This window comes from Gallus gallus, unplaced genomic scaffold (assembly GCF_016699485.2).
Source record: "Gallus gallus isolate bGalGal1 unplaced genomic scaffold, bGalGal1.mat.broiler.GRCg7b scaffold_59, whole genome shotgun sequence".
NCBI classification, from domain to species: Eukaryota; Metazoa; Chordata; class Aves; order Galliformes; family Phasianidae; genus Gallus; species Gallus gallus.
In genome coordinates this window covers 25,089-48,293 of record NW_024096011.1, presented here as the reverse complement: position 1 = coordinate 48,293, position 23,205 = coordinate 25,089, and the positions used below count along the sequence as shown (strand labels likewise).

Here is a 23,205-nt window from a genome sequence, read left to right as displayed (position 1 = left end):
ATAATGAAAATAATGGAGATAATGGAGATAATGAAGCTGATGAAAATATAATGAAGCTAACGAAGCTAATGAAAACATAATGAAAAGAATGGAGATAACGAAGCTAATGAAGCCAATGAAAATATAATGAAGATAATGAAAATAATGGAGATAATGAGAAAGCAATGAAAACGTAACGAAGACAATGTAATTAACTAATTAACCACCACCAACGCTCCCACCCCCCACCCCCATGGCAGCCCCCTCTCGGCCCCCCCACAGCCCCCCGGCCGCCCTTACGATCCAAATGCCATCGAAGGGGACGCTGCGGTAGAAGGTGCTGCACTCCTCTATCCACCAACGGCGGCACGCAGGGCTCGTGAAGTCGGGGAACACCGTGTGGCCCGGCCACACCTGGGGGTACGGGGGGACAAAATGGGGGGTGAAATATGGGGGGATGGGGGGAATGAAATGGGGGGAAATGGGGGTGAAATGGAGGGAGAAGGGGGGAGATAGAGGGTGATGAGGGGGAATGGGGGTGACATGGGGGGAGAAGGGGGGAAATACGGGGTTATGGGGGGAAATGGGGGTGAAATGGGGGGAGAAGGGGGGAAACGGGGGGTTATGGGGGGAAATGGGGGTGAAATGGGGGGAGAAGGGGGGAAACAGGGGGTTATGGGGGGAAATGGGGGTGAAATGGTGGGAAAGGGGAGGAGAAGGGGGAAATGGGGGGTTATGGGGGGAAATGGGGGTGAAATGGTAGGAAATGGGGGGAGAAGGGGGGAGATGGGGGGTTATGGGGGGAAATGGGAGGAAATGGAGGGTGAAATGGGGGGAGAGGGGAGGAACGGGGGTGAAATAGGGGGAGAAGGGGGAAAATAGGGGGAACAAAATGGGGGGAAAGGGGGGGTGAAATGTGGGGAACAAAATGGGGTGAAATGGGGGGACAAAATGGAGGAAAAAGGGGGAAGTGGGGGGTGAAACGGGAGGAACAAAATGGGGGGAAAAGGGGAAATCCACAGCCTGGGGGGCCGCTGGGGAGCCCTGGTTTGGTTTTAATGTTCATTTTATTGTAGTGAGGGGTTCTTTTTAGGGTTTTAGCATTTTGTGGGGTTTATTTAAAGACTTCCGAAGACTTTTTGTTAGGACCTTCTGGGATTTTTATTTAAGATGTTTTAGGATTGTTTTTAGGAGTTTTGGGGTTTCTTGTAAAGATTTGGGGTTTTCTTTTCAGACTTCTAGGGTTTCTTACAGGGTTTTTTAAGATTTTTTGTAGGGATTTCTTAGGAGTTTTTTCTTTAAAGGTTTTCTGGGATTTTTTGTTAGGATTTTTTTAGGACACTTCTGCAACTTTTCCCAAAGTAGCCCAAAAGGTTGAAAAATCTCCCCCGGGTTTCCCCCCAGTCGGCCCCATAGGTGCCCAATCTGACCCACGGGGATATCCTCACCTGCCCCACCAGCGGTGTGACACCGTCCGATGCGTTGACCCAAATATTCTGGCTCTGTCCTCTCTCGTAGGTCTCATAGGGTGACCCATCCGAGAGGGGTTCCATGCTGATGGCAGCGTCCTAAAATGGGGGAAAAACAACCAAAATAGAGAGGGGGAAAAAAATAGACAAAAGAAACCAAAATACAGAGAGAGGAAGAGAGAAACCCAAAGCCTGGGTTTGTTTTTAAGGAAAGAAATAGCTCTCATTTAATAGTAAATGTTATAATATGAGTCTTCGTGTGTGTTATTGTAATGTGAGTTGCACAATTTTGGCCCCTTTGCACGATTTCCCTCTTTGGCCACCAGGGAGCGTGAGGCCATTATTGCAATAATGGATAACATTTGCAGCTCCCACGAAGATCTTTTGCCTAACCTGAAATCTTTGAGCGTTTCTCAAGGGAAGAAATAAAAATGAGAAGAAAAAAAAGAAAAAAAAAATGGAAGAAAAAAGGAAGAGATGAGAAGGGTATAAAAAGAATAAAATGATTTTTAAAAAAGAAGAAGAAAAGGGATAAAGGGGGAAAAAAGAAAAAAAGGAAAGGAAAAAGAAATAGGAAGAAAAAAGTAAAATAGAATAAGAAGGTAAAAAATAAGGAAAGAAAGGAAAGGAGAAGAAGAAAGAGAAAAATGAAAAAAAAAGAATGAGAAGGGAATAAAAAGAATGAGATGATAGAAAAAGAAGAAAAGGGGAAAAAGAATAGGAAGGGGAAAGGGGAAATAAAATAAGACGAGAAAAAAAGAAAAAATAAGGAAAAAGGAAAAAAGAATAAGAAGAAAAAGGCGGGGAAGAAAAAGGGGAAAAAAGAATAAGAGAAAAAAAAGGAAAAAAGTATAGGAAGGAAAAAGGGAAAATAGAATAAGAAGGGGGAAAAAATGAAAAAAAATAAGGAAAAGAAGGAAAAAAGAACAGGAAGAGGAAAAAAAGGGAAAAAAAGAAGGAAAAAAAGGAAAAGGGGATAAAGAGGGAAAAAAGGAAAATAGAATAAGAAGAACAAAAGGGAAAAAAGAATAAGAGAGAAAAAGCAAAAACAAATAGCAAGGAAAAGGGGAAAACAGAATAAGAAGAGGAAAGAAATAAGGAAAAGAAGAAAAAAGAATAAGAAGAGGAAAAAAGGAAAAAAAAAAATAAAAAGGGGACAAAAGGGGGGGGAAAGGAAAATAGAATGAGAAGAAAAAAAGGAGAAAAATCGAAAAAAAAAAGGGGGAGAAAAGAATAAGAGAAAAAAGGGGTGGGAATGAGGAGGAAGCGCTGCTCACCAGGATGATGACGTATTTCTGCCCGTGCGCGTGCAAATAGCTCTGGAAGTTGGGCAGATCCTGGAACTTCACTTTGTCGTACGTGAAATCCTTCTTCCCATCCATGCAGTCAATGTCGATGCACTGCACGTCCTGCAGGAGGGGGGGGGGGAATGGTGAGAAATGGTGAGAAACGGTGGGAAACGGCGGTATGAAATAAATGATGGTGTGAAATAATGGTGAGAAATGGTGCGAAATGGCGAGAAATGGTGAGAAATGGCGGTATGAAATAAATGATGGTGTGAAATAATGGTGGGAAACGGTGGAGAAATGGTGGGGAATGGTGAGAAATGGTGAGAAATGGTGAGAAACGGTGGTATGAAATAAATGATGGTGTGAAATAATGGCGTGAAGTGGTGGGAAGTGATGAGAAATGGTGGGAAACGGTGGAGAAATGGTGGGAAATGGTGGGAAATGGTGAGAAATGGTGAGAAACGGTGGTATGAAATAAATGATGGTGTGAAATAATGGTGTGAAACGGTGCGAAATGGTGAGAAATGGTGGGAAACGGCGGTATGAAATAAATGATGGTGTGAAATAATGGGGTGAAATGGTGCAAAATGGTGAAAATGGTGAAAAATCGGTGGAAAATGGTGAAAACTGCTGAAAAATGGTGGAAAATTGTGAAAAGGGGTGAAAAATGGCAGGAAATGGTGGGGAATGGTGCAAAGCAGTGTGAAATCATGGTGTGAAATAATTAATGGTGTGAAATAATGGTGTGAATTGATGCCAAATGGTGCGAATTGTTGTGAATTTGCGTGAATTAGAGAGAAATGGTGAGAAATAATGGCGTGAAATGAATAATGGTGTGGAATGATGGTGTGAAACAGTGTAAAGTGGTGTGAAATCATGAGAAGCAGTAAAAATGGTGTGAAAAGGAGAGAAATGGCGTGAAATAACGGTGCGATATGGTGAAATAATGGTGAAAATGGTGAAATAATGGCAGAAAATGGTGGAAAATGGTGAAAAAAAAAGGTGAAAAAATGGCAGAAAATGGTGGGAAATGGTGGAAAACAGTGTGAAATAACGGTGTGAAATAATTAATGGTGTGAGATAATGGTGCAAAAGAAGCTGAGGGCCATTAAGGCAGATGTAAGATTTGATGTCACCGTTTTGGGTGTGAAAATCCCCTATAAGAAAGACCCCAATGTGCAAAAAAAGTTTGTTTCCTTCTTAACGAGGGGGGAAATAATTGGCTTAATTAATGTGGGGGCCCATAGTGATGCGGGATGGGGTGGAATGGAGGGAAATGGGGTGGAATGGGGCGGAATGGGACGGAATGAGGCAGAATGGGGTGAAATGGGGTGGAATGGGGTGGAGTGGGGGGAAATGGGGTGGGGTGGAGTGCAGTGTAATGGGGTGGAATGGGGTGGAGTGGGAAGGAATGGGGAGGAATGGGGAGGAATGAGGCAGAATGGGGTGAAATGGGGGGAAATGGGGTGGAATGGGGTGGGGTGGAGTGGGAAGGAATGGGGAGGAATGGGGTGGAATGGGGCAGAATGGGATGGAATGGGGTGGAATGAGGCAGAATGGGGTGGGGTGGGGGGAAATGGGGGGAAATTGGGTGGAATGGGGTGGAGTGGGGGGAAATGGGGTGGGGTGGAGTGGGGTGGGGTGGAGTGGGGAGGAACGGGGAGGAATGGGGCGGAACGGGGTGGAATGAGGCAGAATGAGGCAGAATGGGGTGAAATGGGGGGAAATGGGGTGGAATGGGGTGGAGTGGGGGGAAATGGGGTGGAATGGGGTGGAGTGCGGTGGAATGGGGTGGAGTGGGGTGGAGTGGGGAGGAACAGGGAGGAACAGGGAGGAACGAGGGGAAATGGGGGGAAATGGGGGGAAATGGGGTAGGGTGGGTGGGGTGGAGTGGGGGGCTTTGGACTCACGTAGGGCAGCCCGACAGCCCGGTTCCGCTCCACCACCGCCTTCACCTCCGCCAGGGAGCCGTAATCGTAGCGGCTGAGCTGGAAGCCCAGCGACCAATAGGACGGCATCACCGGCATCCCCACCAGCTGCAAAACCCCAAAAGGGGGCCAGGGTTATGGTGGTGGGAACGAGGGTTCTACTGACCCAAAATGGGGTTAGAATGGGGTATGGGGAGGGAATAACGGGATTTGGGTGCGCCAAGGGGGAGGTTGGGAGCCCCAGGGAGGGGTTTGGGTGCACCCATGGGTTGTAGGATGACCCAAATGGGATTTGGGTGTCCCAAATGGGACTTGGGTGTCCCAGTGAGGGACTTGGGTGCCCCCATGGGTTCTAGGGTGCCCCAAATAGGATTTGGGAGGGCCCCCATGGCTTCTAGGATGCCCCAGATAAGATTTGGGTGCCCCAAGGGGGGGTTGGGTGTCCCAAAGGGGGATTTGGGTGCCCCCCATGGGTTCTAGGATGACCCAAATGGGATTTGGGTGCGCAAGGGAGGATTTAGATGTCCTAATTAGGCGTTTGGGTGCCCCAATGGCTATTGGGTGCCCTCATGGGCTATTGGGTTTTGTAAGGGGAAGTTGGGGTGCCCTAAATGGGCTATTCAGTGCCTATGGACTACTGGGTGCCCCAAATGGGATTTGGGTGCCCCAATGTGGGGTTTGTGTGCCTCCATAGGTTTTAGGGTGCCCCAGGAGGGGGGGATTTGGGTGCCCCCATGGGCCACTGCGTGCCCCAAGTGGGATTTGGGTGCTGCAAATGGATTTGGGTATCCCTGGGAGGGATCTGATTGCCCCAAAGGGGAATTTTGGGTTGTAGGGTTCCCTGAATGGTATTTTGGTGCCCCAAATGGGGAAATTTGGGTGCTCTCATGCAATATAGGGATGCTCATATGGGATTTGGGTCCCCCCAGAGTGACTTGGGTGGCCCCAAGGGGAATTTGGGTGCCCCGAATGGGAGCTTTGGGTGCCCCCCACCCCAGAGCACGCACCCACCTTGACGTATTCCTGCACCACCTGCTCGGGGGTGTCACCCAGAAGGACATAAAAATCCAGAATCCCCCCAATGGTGCGGTAGGTGACGGCCGGGGTGGGCTGCACGACGAACTCTGCAAGGAAAAATCCCAACCCCCCCCCCCAAAAAAAAATGCTATATTCCTGAAATCTCCCAATATCGGCAGTAGTATTAATTCTCGTTGAATGGATCAGATCTGGGAGATGTGAATATGTCGGTTCAGCACTCAAAGGGACGCACACACATCTCTAAGAACAACGGGGGGGGGGAAACTGTGGGTACAGCAGGAGCCCAACTTTTAGTTTAGATTTATATCTCAGAGCTTTACCCCCAGTCTCAAATCCCGAACCCAAAACACCTTCAATCCCCCCCCCCAAATGAAAACCTCAAACCCCAAATTCGGATCTCAAACCCCAAATTCGGATCTCAAACCCCAAATTCGGATCTCAAACCCCAAATCACAAATTCAGTCCTGAAGCCTTAAAGCTCAACTTTAAGGTTGCATTCTAATCCCAAACACGGATTCAAATCTTGAACCCAAATCTCAGGCCTTAAACCTCAATCCCTTAAACCTCAAACCCTCAATCTTGAATTCAAACCTCAAACCCAAATCTCAAATCTTAAATCTCAAATTTTAAACCTCAAATCCTAAATCATCTCAAATCTCAAACCTTAAATCTCAGCTCTCGAACCTCAAACCCTGTATCTCTAATCCTACATTTCAAACCCTAAGCCCAAATCTCAGTTCTTAAACCTCAAATCTTCCATCTCCATCCCAAATATCAGATTTCAAATCCTAAATCTCAAATTCAGATCTCAAACCCAAATCTCAAACCTTAAATCTTAAATCTCGAATTAAAACCTCAAACCCGAACATGAAACCCGAATCTCAAATCTCAAGCCTTAAATCTCATATCTTAAACCTCAAACCTTAAACCTCGAATCTCAAACCTGAAACCTTAAGCCTTAAACCTCAAACCTTAAACCTCAAATCTTAAACCTCAAACCTTAAACCTCAAATCTTAAACCTCAAACCTCAAACGTTAAACCTTAAACCTCAAACCTTAAATCTCATATCTTAAACCTCAAACCTGAAACCTCAAACCTGAAACCTCAAACCTGAAACCTCAAACCTGAAACCTCAAACCTGAAACCTCAAACTTTAAACCTCAAATCTCAAACCTCAAACATTAAATCTCATATCTTAAACCTCAAACCTTAAACCTTACACCTCAAACCTTAAACCTCAAATCATCTTAAATCTCAAACCTTAAACCTCAAACCTTAAACCTCAAACATTAAACCCCAAATCTTAAACCTCAAATCTTATATCTTAAACCTCGAATCTTAAACCTCAAACTTTAAACCTCAAACCTTAAACCTCAAACCCTATATCTCATATCTTAAACCTCAATCTTAAACCTCAAATCTCAAACCTCGAATCTGAAATCTTAAATCTGAAATCTCTGCAGCGCTGCAGTGCCACCTTCCCCACCCCACCCCACCCCACCCCTCCAGAATGATAATTTGAATGATCAAAAAACATCCGAGGTCCAAAACTTTGGATTGGAATGGCCCAAAAAAGAGGGATTTGAGGGTGAAGGGCAGAGGAGGGCTCACCCATAGGATTGCTGTTGAGCAGGAAAACACCCAGCGAGGCCCCTGAGGAGTCCTCCAGGCACAGGAAGAAGGTCTGAACGCCGTAGAGGTTCTCCACGTTCTTGGGGGGAAAAATAATCATGATAATCATTTGTTGGTAATTATGAATTTACATATGGAGGTGATGAATTACAGCTTTACGCACAAAGACAATAATTGTGGTAATTATTAATAGGACACATTTGCTCTTAATAATAGAAGTCATTTAATTGTTAGTAAATATTTATCATCGAAATGTGAAGAGATTGAGAGATGGGAGAAAATGGACCAAATTGTGCAAATATTGACCCAAAATGAGAAATGACCCAGAAAATGGACCAAATTGGGCAAGTATTGACCCAAAGTTTGATTGATTTATCATCAAAATGTGAAGAGTTTGAGAGATGAGCCCAAAAATGGCCCAAATCATTCCAATATTGACCCAAAGTTTGTTCCGTTTGCTTCAAAATCTGAAGAGAATGAGAGATGGGAGAAAATGGACCAAATTGGGCAAATATTGACCCAAAATGAGAAATGACCCAGAAAATGGACCAAATTGGGCAAATATTGACCCAAAGTTTGATTGATTTATCATCAAAATGTGAAGAGTTTGAGAGATGGGCCCCAAAATAGCCCAAATCATTCCAACATTGCCCCAACGCGAAGCAAACCAACGCGTGGGGTCGTGGTTGAGCGGCGACGCGTCCGGACGACCCATTTCCCACCCCCAAAAAGTGCAGAAACGGCCCCAAAAATGGGGTCGGTACCCCGGAGGGCGCTGTGTCGCGGCTCAGCATGGGCCATGTCCTCCAGTTGAGGTCGTGGCGGAAGCGTTTGTGGACGTGCTCCCCGATGCCGTAGATGTTCCCGCTGGGCAGGCGGATGGAGAGCTGCAGGAACTGCTGGGCGAAGAGCAGCGGCCCCACTGTGGTGTCGAACCTGGAGGTGGGGTGGGAGGGGGGGAAAAAGGGGGTTTTGTTTCATGGGGAGCACCAAAAGTCACTTTATTTGGGGGAAATGGCCCCAGCCCCAAGTGGGTGTTGGTGCGGATCGGTGCACCACGTCCCAAAGTGGGGTCATGGAGGGTAAATGCCCCAAATCCCATCGATTTTGCCCCAAATCCCAAATGGGTAAAGCCCCCAAATCCCATATTGACATCATTTCAGCTCACTGCCCCATAACCCACTGATGTTGCCCCAAATCCCAAATGAACCATGTCCCAAAATCCCAAACTGATGTTTTTGAGGGTAAATGCCCCAAATCCCATCGATTTTACCCCAAACCCCAAATGGATCATGTCCCAAAACCCATTTCGACATCATTTCAGCTCAGTGCCCCAAATCCCCCTCATTTTGCCCCAAACCCCAAATGGATCACATCCCCAAATCCCAAACTGATGTTTTTGAGGGCAAAAACCCCAAATCTCACCGATTTCACGCCAAATCCCCCAACCCCAAACCACTGTCATCCCATACAACCCCCCCCCCCCAAATCCCATTAATATTTCCTCTCCGTGCCCCAAATCCCAAACCGACATCATTAAACCCAACTTCCGAGTCCCAAAACAATGGGAATTCTCCCAATTGGCCCCAAATCCCAATCGCCCCTCATTAAGAAAACCCTTTTCCCTCTCCGCATCAGTTTCCCTCGTTAACGAGATACACCCATCCCCCCCCTCCCCTCCCCGGCCCCTAATTAATTACATGACGAAAGGAAACATTAACGACTTCCCGAGCGTCAATTCGCGCCCATCCCATAGTTTTAATTACCCCTTTTCCCCTCTGTGCCCTAATAAACCCCACAAATCCAATCCCGCCCCTAACAGCCAACCGAAGCATCAGGAAACCATGGCAGGAAGGAACCGTAATGACTAATTAAGCTTAACGAGCCGCCAGCTCTGCTAATTGAGCTCCATGAGGCTCTTCCTGCAGGTGTTTCCTATGGGGCGGATTTGGGGTCCGTTGTGGGGACGGGCGCCGCCGTCCCACCCCATATGGGACTCCGTTTCCATCCCATCCCCACTCAGTTCTGCTCCACAGCTCCGTTTTCTTCTCTTTTATTCCCATTTTTCCTCTTATTTCTCTTTTTTTCCCCCCATTTTATTCCTATTTTTTTCTGTTTTATTTCTAATTTTCCTCTGATTTCTATTTTTTTTCGTATTTTTTCCATTTTATTTCTTTTTTTATCATTTTATTTCGATTTTTTTCCATTTTCTTTCTATTCTTTTCCATTTTCTTTCTGTTTTTTTCCATTTTATTTCTTTTTTTTGTCATTTTATTTCTATTTATTTTCCATTTTATTGCTATTTTTGTCATTTTATTTCCATTTTTCTTATTTCTATTTTTTTTCATTTTATTCATATTTTTGCCATTTTATTTCGATTTTTTTTATTTCCATTTTTTCTATTTTATTTCTATTTTTCCTCTTCTTTCCATTTTTTTCCATTTTATTTCCATTTTTACCATTTATTCCCAATTTTCCTCTTATTTCTATTTTTTCCACTTTACTTTTTGTCATTTCATTTCTATTTTTTTTTCCATTTTATTCCTATTTTTGTCATTTTATTTCTATTTTTAAATCATTTTTTTCTATTTATATTTCCAATTTTATTTCTATTTTATATTTCTATTTTTTGTCATTTAGTTTCTATTTTATTCCCATTTTAATTTCTATTCTGGATTATTTCTGTTTTTTTCTCTTTTTATTTCTCCCCCTTTTTTTTTTTTTTTTGTCATTTTATTCCTATTTCATTTCCATTTTTTTCCATTTATAGATCTGTTTTTATATCAATTTATTTCTATTTTTCCTATTCTTATTTCTATATTATTTCGATTTTTATTCCCACTTTTATTTCCATTTTTCTTTCTATTTTCTTCTCTATTATTTCTGTTTTCTTCTTTATTTTTATTTCTATTTTATTTCTATTTTTTCTACTGATATTTCCCTTTTTATTTCTACTTTTCTATTTTTTCCATTTTTCTATTCTTCTATTTTTTCTTTTTTTCTACTTTTTCTATCTTTTTCCATTTCTTCAATTTTTATTTTTATTTTTTCTATTTTTTCTTTTTCTTTTTTCTAATTTTTTTCTATTTTTCCATTTTTTTCTATTTTTCTTTTTTTTTCTATTTTTCCTTTTTTTGAACTTTTCTGTTTTTCTATTTTTTTATTTTTCCTTTTCTTCCATTTTTTTCCTTTTTTTCCATTTTTATTTCTAATTTTTCTAATTTTTCTTCCATCTCTTTTCCCAATTTATTCCTTTTTATCGCCATTTTTATTTCCCATTTTTTATTTCCTCTGTTTTACTTCCACATTTCAGTTTCTCCTCTTATTTTTCCACATTTATTCCCATACGTACTTCTATTCTCTCTATTTCCCAAGCAGCTCATTTCCCATTGCCCCCCTCTTGTCCCCACCCAACCCCATACAGCCCTCCCAAGGCACAACCCTACAGTTCAAAATCCCACACCCTGCAGGGATAACCCTTAACAACCCCACAGCAAACACTGAATATTGGGAATTAGGGCCGCTTCCACAAATCTGCGGCGCAAAGCTGAGGCCATTCCCCCAAAGTCAATGGGGAAAAAGAGGCAAAATGGGGGAAAATGGGCAAAAAGAGACAAATCTGAGCCCTGCAAGAAAAAAAAAAAAGAAAACACCCAAAATTTTACACCAGGAGAGGCTTTTTTTTAAGTTCATGCACCCAAAGGATCAATGCTGCAATCAGAATCCCAGACCTTACCGTATTTCTACTCCAACCCCCTAAAAAACCCCAAACCCCAAACCGTGGGCCGTGGGATGACCAACAAACGGCCCCAAAGGCACCTACAGCACTTTCCCGGTGCTGACTCTGGTCACTCTGATGCCAAAGGGATTCTGTTGAACGTTGACTGAGTATTTTAAGTTGGAGGCCGCCGAACCACTGAAGGGACCGATGTGTTCATGGGGGACTTCGAACCGATTTGCTGCCGGATCCGTCAGCTGAGGGGGCACAAATAAAAGGAGGGGGTAAAGGAAATGTTGGCATCGAGGTCTTCCCGGTGAGGTGGAGGCGAATGGATTGGAGGCGTGGTGGGGGTGGGATGGGATGAGCAATGGGTTGAGTTGGGGTGGGGTGGGGTGGGCAATGGGTTGGGGTGAGGTGGGAAATGGGTTGGGGTGGGCAGTGGGTTGGGATGCATTGAGTTGGATTGGGTTGGGAAATGGGTTGAGTTGGATTGGAGTGGGAAATGCATTGAATTGGGTTGGATTGGGCAATGGGTTGGGCTGGGTTGGGTTTGGTAGGGTTGGGTTGGGATGAATTGAGTTGGGTTGGGTTGTGAAATGGGTTGAATTGGGTTGGTTTGGGTTGGGCAATGGCTTGGGTTGGGTGGGGTTTTGGGTTTGGGATGAGTTGGGTTGGGAAATGGGTTGAGTTGGGTTGAGGTGGTGCAGGCAGTGGGTTGGGTTGGGCAATGGGTTGGGTTGGGGTGGGCAATGGGTTGGGTTGGGTAAGGATGGGGGGGGTGGGATGGGATGAACTGAGTTGGGTTGGGGTGGGAAATGGGTTGGGTTGGGTTGGGCTGGGCTGGGTTGGATTGAGATGAGCTGGGTGGGTTTTGGTTGGACAGTGGGTTGGATTGGGTGGAGGTGGTTTGGATGAGTTGGTTTGGGTTGGGTTATGCGTTGGGTTATGAGTGGGTTGGATCGGGTTGGGTGGGGGTGGGTTGTGATGAGTTGGGTTGGAAAATGGGTTGGATTGGGGTGGGTGGAGGTGGGTAAGGAGGAGTGGGGTTGGGTTGAATTGCGTTGGGCAGTGGGTTGGGTTGGGGTGAATAGAGATGGACTGGGTTGGGAAAAGGGTTGGGTTGAGTCGGGCTGGGTGGGATTGGATTGGGTAATGGGTTGGGGTGAGCTGAGTTGAGTTGGATTGGGGTGGGAAATGGGTTGGATTGGGAAGGGTTGGGTTCACTGAGTAGGGTTGGGTTGGGTTGGGCTGCGCTGGGTTGAGTTATTTGGGGCAAAAAACACCCAAACAAACAACAATTTGCCATAATTTAAGCTAAATGCCCCAAATTCCAACTTGCCTCTATTTAGGATAAATGCCACCAAACCCAAACCAGTTATTGATGCTGATTGCCCCCAAAATATTTAGTTTTCACCTCAAATTAAGGTTCCATTCCCATGGGATTACCCTAAAACCAATCGAATGTCCGCTGGGATTCCAAATCCCACGGTACCTCCAAATGGGGCTCTGTTTATCTAATTAGGCCTACTCCTGGAGGTTGATTTCCTTAATTAGACCCTCCTGAGGTCAATATTGCTTAATTAGAGCACCTTGAGGTCAGTTTTCCTTAATTAGACTCCTCCTGAGGTCAGGTTGACCACCTCACCCTCTGAGGTCAATCTTCCTTAATCAGACCATTCCAAGGTCAGTTTGACCATCCCACACTGAAGGCCATTTTCCTTAATTAGACCTTTGTGAGGTCAGTTTTCCTTAATTAGACCGTTGTATTGTAGTATTTATTATAGCATTTATCATTAAATTGCAGTATCTCTAATATCCCAATCCTTATTTTTCTATCGATGACCACTGAACCCGGAACGCCCATTCATTTATTGCTTTATTACTGATTTTTAGGATGTCTGTCTTTTTTTTTCTATCTGTTATTATTATTATTAACATTATTTTCTTCATAATCTCCTTTTTGGCCCTTCCCCCCCCCCAAAAAATGAACCCCATATTTGAACCCACTGCTCCTACGGGTACAGTAAAGACTTCTCCCTCTCTTTTGGGGGAGAGAAAGAGAACTCATTACTTAATTACTTTAATTAATGTCTCCCTAACCTCACAGCACCTCCCCTGTGCCCCAACATTGTGAAGGAAAAAGACCCCAAAAGGACAAATTTTGGGGGAAAACCTCACCTTGAAATGGAAGCGATTTTGTGTCTGGTATTCTGCAGTGAGGAGGACGGTGTTGATGTCGTCCCCGAAAAGCGAAGGTGAGGAGAAACGTTTCAGAGTTGCTTGAAATCCTTGGAGGAAACAACAAATTCAACCAATTAAACCAATTAAATCCAACCCGAATCTAAATCTACCCAATACCCCCAACCCAACCCTAAGTGTACCCAAAGCCAACCCAGCACAAACTCGACCCTAAAGCCGACCCTAAACCCTACCCACACTGAAACGTACCCCCACTCAACCAAAACCCAACCCTAAACCCCAAACCTAACCACAATCCCAAATCCCAAAGCCAATCCCAAATCTGAACCCATTCAACCCCAAATCCAACCCGGAACTCCAAACCCAATCCAACCCAAACATAAACCGACTCAGCACCAACCCAACCCCAACTTAACCCAATCCAAAACCCCAAATCCAACCCAAAATTCCAACCCCAACCCAAAACACCAAACTCAACCCAAAACTCCAAACCCAACCCAAAACCCCAAACCCGACCCCAACCTGAAACTATCCAACACCAAATCCAACCTCAAACCCACCCCAAAACCCCATAGCCAATCCCAAACTCAAACCAACCCAAACACAAACCTACGCAGCTCCAAACCAAACCCAACGTTAACCCCGAATCCACCCCAAAACCCTGAACCCGACCCCAAATCCTACTAGAAGTCCAACCCAACCCCAACCTAACTCCAACACAAACCTCAAATCCAACCCCTACCCAAAATCCCAAACCAAACCCCAAGCCCCAAACCCAATCCTAAGCTGAATCTTCCTAACACTAAATCCAACCCTAAATCTCAAGCCCAACTCAAAACCCCAAACCCAATCCCAAGCTGAACGTACCCAACCCCAAATCCAAGCTCAAACCCAACTCAAAACCCCAAACCCAACCTGAAACCCCAAATCCAACGCTAAACCCAAACGCAACTCCAGCCCAGCATCAACCCAGCCCCCAAACCCATCCCAAAATCCCAAATCCAACTCAACTCCAAATGAAGCCAAGCTTCAACCTACTCAAACCAAACCCAACCCAACTGCAATCCTAAAGCCTAAACCCACCCCAAAACCCCAACCTCAGCCCCCAAACCCCAAATAAACCTAAAACCCAGTTTTGGGATCATGGAGCTCACCTTGCTGCGTCGTCCGCAGCTCTCCGTCCACCCTATAGCCATGGTTGGAGGAGAAGAAGCACCAGGGGGTGCTGGTGCCGATCTGGGGGCTCCAGCAGCACCCACGGAGGTTGCAGAGGTTCTGACCCAAAACAAAACCCCCCCCAAAAGGTGATTTTTACCCCAAAATCCCATATTGTGACATCAAAAAGTGAGAGTTGGGAACGTGTGATGTTTTCCATCCGTTCACCTCCGCCTCCAAATATCCCATTGGGACACGGAGTGCCAGAAGAGACAGAACCGTTTTGGGGAGTGGGGCTAAAATTTCAGAAAAAAATAATTAAGAAAGAAAAAAAGGTTAAAAAAAAGAGGATTCGGGGACATTTCTTTCTTAAGGCCGGGAGGAAAAAGCGTTGGGTTGGGTTTTATTTGGGGGAATGAAAGGATTGATTGACGTGGGATGAATGCGACCGCGCATTGAGGGTCGCGTGGAAGTGGTGGTTTTGGGGTTAAAAGTAATAAAAATTGGGATTTGTTCTTCGTTACCTCCAACAGAAGAAGAAAAGAAAACGAGAAAAAAAAAAATAAAACTAAAAGATGGAAGAAGTAAATAAAAATAAAACCCTAAACTCGGGTTGGGAAATGGCCACGCGACTTCCAGCCCCATACACTCAATTTCCTTTCATTTGCTGTAAGAAATGGAGGTTTTCACCCCATTTTTTTTTTTTTAAGCTATTTCAACTCTGGCACCCAACTGTGGGTCGCCTGTTCCAATCAAAGCCCTTTTTTTCAATCGATTTGGCCTCGATTTTGCCCACCAAACCGCCAAAATTTGGTCCTTCGGCTGAAAACTGCACCGCCTCAGTGACTGTGAATGGGAAATGCCTTTTCTTTCAACTTTAGGCTAAGAATGAATACCTGCAATGAGCTGAGTGACCAATATCCCCATTTCCCCCTTGATCGGAGTGCTCCTTTTTGCTCTCCACCTTTACTCCCTTCCCTCCAGACTGAAAACGATCGACATGAGGATATTCAGCCACGAATATTTCGATTAACAGCACCCAAATAAATCTATTTTAAGGGTTTTGTGGGGGGGAACTTTTGCTGCAGAGCAAAGAATTTTCCTTCCCACCGATGCCGGGGCAGAGTCCACCCAATAAAAGTGACTCTGGTTGTGATAAAAGCCAGATAAGAGCTGTAATTTCATATCAATATTTAAGCTCGCCACACCCTCTGGGCCGATAAGAGGGACCAAAAATCACAGCTCTGCTCCTGGGTGACCCCAATGGGGGCAATAATGTGTGAACGTTGCACTCTGCCCCGTGCAGAGCTGTGATATCGATGGGAGAACGTGAGATCTCCACCAAGAGCTCCTATCAGCAGCATTCCAAGGGCTCATCGCGGTGCTGGCGTTCTTTCTATCACCGTTGCGGATAAGGCTGGGTGGTGCTCCGTAGCTCTCGTTATATGAACTCGCTGGATTTACTTTAATTAATCTATTTAGGGGCATTTGGGGGTGAGAACGAGAATTGAGATGTGGTGCTCAATAGATCTCGTTGTATCAACTCAACGGCTTTTTTTTTTTCCCCCTTGTTTTTATTTCTAAGGGTACTACGGGTGAAAAAGAAAACTGAAACGCGGTGCTCAATAGTTGTCATTATATGAGCTCTTATCTTTTTTTTTTCTTAATTATTTTTAAGGGCACTTAAAAATTGAGGTCTGGTGAAGTGTGAGATAACAGAAATGGGGGTTTTGCAGACCATTGCTTAGGCAGAAATCGGCTTAATGGTTTTGAATTTGAATGGTTGAAAACGCACTGAACCAAACTGCTTCAGAATCCTTCACTGTTTTGGGGTTAAAAAAGGGGGATTTTTAGGTATTCTGGAGTGTTTTCACACCTTGGTGGCCACCTGGTCTGGAATGCAATCGATCCGCTCCGCTGCTTCCACGCTGGGGCAACTTGGGGAGAATTCTGCAATGATCACAACTTTCTTTCAACATTTCGGTTTCTCCCAAATTTCAATTCCCCCAAATTTACCCCAAATTTCCATTCCCCCGCTCCCCCCTCACCCCCACCCCCGAATTTTCAATGACCCCACTGTTTCACTTTCCCCTAAACTTCAGTTCGCCCCCCCAGATTTTGCATTCCCCCCAAAAGTTTCGCTTTCCCCATAACTGCAATTCCCCCAAATTTCAATCCCCCCCCCCCAAATTTCCCAAAGTTTCAATTTTCCCCCCAATTTCAACTTCCCCCAAATCTCAGTTCCCCCCAATTTTCCCCCCAATCTCAACCCCCCCAAATTTCAATCCCTCCAAAATCTCAGTTCCCCCAAATTTTCTCCCAAATTTCAGCTACCAAAAATTTCAATTCCCCCCAAAATTTCAACCCCCCCCCCAAGATATCAATTCCCCCCCCTCAAAAGTTCCATTTTCCCCAAAACTTCAGATCCCCCAAATTTCAATTCCCCCCCAAATCCCCCAAAAGTTTCAATTTTCCCCCAAATTTCAACCCCCCAAATTTCAACTCCCCCCAAATCTCAGTTCCCCCCAATTTTCCCCCAGGTTTCGACCTCCCCAAATTTCAATCCCCCCAACATTTCAACACCCCCCAATTTTAATCCCCCCCAACGTTTCCATTCCCCCCAATATCCCCCAGAATTCCATTTCCCCCCATTTCCAATTCCCCAACAGCTCCGATTCCCCCCAAACTTCGAAGCCCCCCATTCCCCCCCCAGATTTCCCCTATATCCAAACAACCCAACTCTTCTCTTTCTCCTCTTCTCCCTCCCAAACCATCCCCAAAATCTCTCCATTTTCCAAAGGGATTTTTTTTTTAAATGTACATTTTTTTTTCTTCTAAAGAAACCCACAAATGGTCATTTTCAGGAGTTCAGTTTCTGATGTCAGAATGTGATTTAAGAAAGAAAACCCATAATTTGGGGGTTTCCCCTGTTAGCAGCACATCCCCGGGCTTCACCTTTGCTCACTGATCAGAGCAGGGCCGTAAATTCCACAGAAGCAAACAGAGCCGGGGGCAGAGAGAGAAAAAAAGTCTATTTTTAATCCTTTTTACTCATTTTCTGATGTTTTTAAGGATTTCTAAGCTCACTGCCGCCATTGGATCCCACAGCGCCGCCCGGGGTTGAGTTTTTCAACGCCGTTTCTGTGGATTTCAATGAGGTTTTTTCTGCTCTAAAGCCATTCTGGCCCTCCTTCTGTTACCCAAAAACACCCCAAAATCCCCAAATATTGACCTTCCCCCCCAACCCCCCCCAAAAAAAACAGTGCTCACCGCTGCTGGCTTCGCTCCTTTTGGTTGCCAGCACCCCGATGAGGACACACGCCACCACCACCACCGCGCAGAAGAGGGCACTCAGAACGATCTCCAACTTGCTGAATTTTGCTTTTCCCATCTGTTTTTGGGTTTTGGTTTTTTTTTTTTTTTAGTGAAGAACCCCCCCCCACCCCAAAAAAAAAAATCAGAGTTTTTAGAAAAAGTTGGAAATCATTTCCATTTCTTTTTTTTCCTCGTTTGTTAATAAATGGTCAAAATGAATGATTATTTGGTCTGATGGCAGAGGTGAAATTTGGGGAGATTTCAGGGATGGAAACGAAAATGAGGGGTTTGGAAAGTGCTGTTTTCCAAGAATTATTTTTCTGCTTTCTTATTTTTTGGGGGGGGGAGGAGGGGTAGAAAAAAATGGGAAAGAATGGGGAAAATGGAGAGAATTGGGAAAAATGGGGGGGGGGGGAAAGAGGGGTGTGAAAAAATGGGGGGAAAAAGAGGAAAAAGGGGGAAAATGGGATAATGAGGAAAATGGGGGGAAATGGGGGACAGAAGGGGGGAAGTGGGGGGAAGTGGGGGAAAGGGAAAATAAATGGGGGAAAGAAGGGGGGGGATGAGGAAAGAAGGGGAAAATTGAGAAAAACTGAATGAAATGGGAGAAAGGGAAAAAATGGGGAAAAGGAGAAAAAATGGGAAATAAATGGGGGAAAGAAGGGGGGAAAAGGGGGGAGATGGGGAAAATGGGGGGAAATGGGGGAAAGAATGGAAAAAATGAGGAAAAAATGAAAAATAAATGGGAGAAAGAATGGGAAAAAATGGGGGGAAATGGGGACAGAAAGGGGAAATGGTGAAAACTGAATGAAATGAGAGAAAGAAGGAAAAAATGGGAAAAGGGGGAAAAAATGGAAAATAAATGGGGGAAAAAGGGGGAAAAAGGTGGAAATTGGGAAAATGGAGAAAAAATGGAAGAAAAAAACGGGGGAAATGGGAGGAAATGGGGAAAATGGGAAAAATGGGGGAAAGGAAGGTGGGAAATGCGAAAAAGTGGGGAAAGAAGGGGAAAAATGTGAAAAATGGAAAATAAATGGGGAAAACAAGGAGGGAAAATGGGAAAAGGGGGAAAAAAGTGGAAAATAAATGGGTGAAAGATGGGGGGAAATGGGAAAAAGGGGGGAAAATAGGGAAAAACAGGGGAAAAAAAAGGAAGAAATGTCAAAGAATGGGAAAAAAAAGATGGGAAAGAGGAGCAGAGCTTTGTGGAAACTCACCTTATGGGCCCTTTGGCTCCCACTGCGTTCTCAGGGCCATAAATCCCCTTTTTATTCCCTCTCGTTATCAGCATGGCTCTGATTGCTAATGAGCTCCGCACATGGGGGCAGTGCTGGGTGCTCGATGTCTTAATTAGTTCCTTTCCTTCGCTTTTAATGCAGGTATTCATTTGTTTGAGGGGTTTTTTTTGCTGATTCTGCAGAGGACGTCGCGTGATGGGGGTGTGGTGTGGTAAAGATGCAGCGCTGCGGTTGCTGTGGGGTGATGGGGGGGGTCAAAATGGGGGAAATGAGGGGAAATGGGGGCAAATCGGAGTGGGGAAGGATGGGGGGGTTCCTGTGTGAAGGGGGGGGGGAAGGAAAGTGATAAATGGGGAAATTAGGGATAAGAATGGGAATAAAAGTAGGTAAAATGGGGATAGAGTGGGAAGGAAGTGGGAATAAGAATGGGAATAAAATGGGAATAAGATGGGAATAGGAACGAGAAATAAATGGGAATTAAATGGGAATTAAAATGGGGAAATTGGAAATGAAAATGGGGATAGAAATGAGAATGAAAATGGAAATTAAAGGGCGGGGGGGGGGGAAGAAATAAAAATGAAAATAGAAATGGGGTAAAATGGGAATAAGATGGGAATAAGATGGGAATAGGAACGGGAAATAAATGGGAATTAAAATGGGGAAATTGGAAATGAAAATGGGAATAGAAATGAGAATGAAAATGGAAATTAAAGGGTGGGGGGGGAAGAAATAAAAATGAAAATAGAAATGGGGTAAAATGGGAAGAAGAAAGGGGATAAAAGGAAATAAAATGGGAATGGAATGGGAATAAAATGGGGATGAAATGGGAATGGAAATGGGAATAAAATGGAAATAAAGGTGTGAGTGGAAATGAGGGGAAGAAAGGAATAAAAATGGAAATACGAAAGTGAATAAAAATGGAAATAAAAATGGGAATCAAATGGAAATGGAATAGAAAATGCAAGAAGTAGCACTTTTTGAGGAAAAATAGCTCTTTTTGTGACAAAATAATGCTTTTTTGAGACAAAACAGCACTTCCTGGAAGAAAAATAATACCTTTTGAGGAAAAATTGCATTTCGGAGGGTGAAAATGGTGCTTTTTTGAGGCAAAATAGTGCTTTTTGAGGCAAAGATACGGCATTTTTGTGTCAAAAATAGCACTTTTGGAGACAAAACGGCACTTTTTGAGGGAAGAAAGTGATTTTGAGGCAGAATGGTGCTTTTTAGAGGCAAAAATTGCACTTTTGTGGCAAAACAGAGCATTTATCAAGCAAAAATAACGTTTTTTTGAGGCAAAATGGCACTTATTTTTGAGGTAAAATCCACTCTTTTGGAGGTGGGAGCGATTCCGGACAGAAGGAAAGCAGATTGAAACCCCCAAATCGTGGTGTTATCTGAACTCCTTCGTTCTGGCCTTGATAACGGCGCTGATAACGACGTGCAACAGAGGATGGAATCAGAACATACGCACGTGATAAGTGCGTGGATGGGGAATAAATGGCATTTATTGCAGCCGGGGGGGGGCTGGGGAGGGAAGGGCAGGAGGTTGGGCTGCGGTTGTGGCCATGGCCGTGGTCACGGTCACAGATGTAGAGTCCCACGGTCACAGAGGTGGAGGTTCTTGATGAAATCGGGTATGTAGGGTCATGGTTATGGTCATGGTGATGGTCATGGTTATGGTCATGGTTACGGGTATAGAGTTTTGTGGTCGTGGTCATGGTGATGGTTATGGGTATAGAGTTTTGTGGTCGTGGTCATGGCTATGGTCATGGCTATGGTCATGGCTATGGTCATGGTTATAGGTGTAGAGCTTTGTGGTCGTGGTCATGGTTATGGTCATGGTTATGATCATGGTTATGGTGATGGTTATGGGTATAGAGCTTTGTGGTCGTGGTCATGGCTATGGTCATGGCTATGGTGATGGTTATGGGTATAGAGCTTTGTGGTCGTGGTCATGGTTATGGTGATGGTGATGGTTATGGGTATAGAGCTTTGTGGTTATGGTCATGGTTATGGTCATGGTGATGGTCGTGGATGTAGAGCTTTGTGATCACGGTTAAGGTCATGGTTATGGGTATAGAGCTTTGTGGCCGTGGTCATGGCTATGGTCATGGCTATGGTCATGGTTATGGTGATGGTTATGGGTAGAGAGCTTTGTGGTTGTGGCTATGGTTATGGTGATGGTTATGGGTAGAGAGCTTTGTGGTCATGGTCATGGTTATGGTCATGGTTATGGTCATGGTTACGGGTATAGAGCTTTGTGGTTGTGGTCATGGTTATGGTCATGGTTATGGTCATGGTTATGGTCATGGTTATGGTCATGGTTATGGTTATGGCTATATTATGGTTATGTTATGGTCATGGTTATGTTATGGTTATGGTTACCTTATGGTGATGGTTATGGTTATGGTTATGCTATGGTTATCCTATAGTTATTCTACGGTTATGTTATAGTCATGGTTATGGTTATGTCATGGTTATCTGGTTATGTCATAACCCCCCCTCCCAGCCCCCCCCACCCCAGAATCCCACCACTGCCCAGTGGGGCTCCCCATTGTCTTTTGGGGTCCCCATCATTCCCATTGGGGAGGGGGGGTCTCCATGCTCCTGGGGGGTCCCCCATTTTCCTTGAGGAGGTCCCCAATGTCCATTGGGGTTCCCCATGGTTCTGGGGGTGTTCCCATTGTCCGGGTGGGGGGGGGGTCCCATTTTCCTTAGTGGGGGGGGGGGGGGGGGGGGGGGGGGGGGGGGGGGGGGGGTTGGTCCATAAGGGCTCCCCATTGTCTTTTGGGGTCTCCATCATCCTCTTTGGGGGGGGGGGGGGGGGGGGGAATCTCCATGCTCCTGGGGGTCCCCATTTTCCTTAGTGGGGAGTGGGGGGGGGTCCCACATCCATTGGGGTTCCCATTGTCCTCAGTGGTCCCCAATCTCTTCGGGGGGGGTCCCCAATCTCCTCGGCGGGGGGGGGGGGGTCCCCATTGTCCCGGTGGGGATCCCCGTTGTCTTCCAGTTCCAGTTATTTTTTGGGGGGGGGGGGAGGGGGGGATCCTTAATCCTTATGCTCCTGGGGATCCTCATTTTCTTTGGGGGGGGGGGGGGGGTCTCCGTGTCCATTTAAGTCCTCGTTGTTCGGGGGGGGGTCCCCATGTCCATAAGGGCTCCCCGTCGTCTTTTTGGGGTCTCCATCATCCCTGGGGGGGGTCCCCATTTTCGGTGGGGGGGGGGGGGGGGTCCCCATCGCCCATTGGAACTCCCCACGGTTCTTGGGGGGAGGGAGGGGGGCTCTTATTTTCCTTGTGGGGGGGTCATCATCCTTGGGGTTGTCCCCATGTATTTGGGGGTCTCGTTTTCCATTATCCTTTGGGTCTTCGGTTTCTTTTTTTTGGGGGGGGGGTCCCCACGGTCCCAGAGGGTCCCCACAGTCCTGAGGAGGGGGGGGGGTCCCCCTTTTTTTGGGGGGGTCCCACAGTCCTGGGGGATCCCCCTCAATCTGAGGGGAGGGGGGGGGGGTCCTCCAATGTTCCTGGGGGGTCCTTCGCTGTCCCCATGATCCGGAGAGGGGGATCCCCAATTTTCCTGGGGGGGTCCCCAGGGTCCCAGAGGGTCCCCACAGTGCTGGGGGGGGGGGGTCCCCCTTTTTCTGTCGGGGGGGGTCCCACAGTTCTGAGGAGGGGAAGAGGGGGGGTCCTCCAATGTTCCTGGGGGGTCCTTTGGTGTCCCCATGATCCGGAGAGGGGGATCCCCGTTTTCCTGGGGGGGGTCCCCATGGTCCCAGAGGGTCCCCACAGTCCTGAGGGGGGTCCCCCTTTTTTTGGGGGGGGGGTCGCACAGTCCTGAAGGGGAGGGGGGTCCTCCAATGTTCCTGGGGGGGTCCTTTGGTGTCCCAAGATCCGGAGTGAGGGATCCCCAATTTTCCTGTGGGGGGGTCCCCACAGTCCTGAGGGGGGGGGGGGGGGTCCCCCTTTTTTTTGGGGGGGGGGGGGAGGGGGGTGTCACACGTAGGCGTTGCGGCCGGTATTTGTCCCCCAAACTGGCAGCAGATGCTCCTCGGGGCCGGGGGGGGGCCCCCCAGGGGGAGACTGCAGAGGGGAGGGGGGGGGGGGGGTTAGAAGTTGGGGGGGGGAACCCCCAAACCTCGACCCCTCCCTTCCCCCCTCCCCCCGTGGGATGGAGGAGGAGTTTCGGGGGGGGGGGGGGGGGGGGGGGGGGGGGGGGGGGGTGCCCCAATGGGGTTGGAATGG

At 46.1% G+C, this 23,205-nt stretch overlaps 1 protein-coding gene across 2 annotated transcripts in view; it reads right to left on the bottom strand.

Annotated features, from left to right (window-relative positions):
- MGAM (maltase-glucoamylase (alpha-glucosidase)) overlaps positions 1-18,969 on the bottom strand; it is a 49,902-nt gene extending 30,933 nt beyond the window's left edge. The window contains exons 1-14 of one of the 2 annotated variants that reach the window (XM_040657176.2): positions 18,944-18,969; positions 17,682-17,802; positions 17,367-17,375; positions 16,288-16,361; positions 14,411-14,531; positions 13,236-13,345; positions 11,160-11,311; positions 8,101-8,272; positions 7,316-7,415; positions 5,677-5,789; positions 4,648-4,773; positions 2,726-2,857; positions 1,428-1,547; positions 280-393 (exon numbers count right to left, since the gene is read on the bottom strand). In XM_040657176.2, the coding sequence (XP_040513110.1) occupies positions 280-393; positions 1,428-1,547; positions 2,726-2,857; positions 4,648-4,773; positions 5,677-5,789; positions 7,316-7,415; positions 8,101-8,272; positions 11,160-11,311; positions 13,236-13,345; positions 14,411-14,531; positions 16,288-16,361; positions 17,367-17,375; positions 17,682-17,802 (1,464 nt within the window). In that variant the 5' untranslated portion in view covers positions 18,944-18,969. The remainder of the gene's footprint in view (positions 1-279; positions 394-1,427; positions 1,548-2,725; positions 2,858-4,647; positions 4,774-5,676; positions 5,790-7,315; positions 7,416-8,100; positions 8,273-11,159; positions 11,312-13,235; positions 13,346-14,410; positions 14,532-16,287; positions 16,362-17,366; positions 17,376-17,681; positions 17,803-18,943) is intronic. The other variant, XM_040657177.2, reaches the window with a different exon arrangement.
- Positions 18,970-23,205: the final 4,236 nt, after the last annotated feature.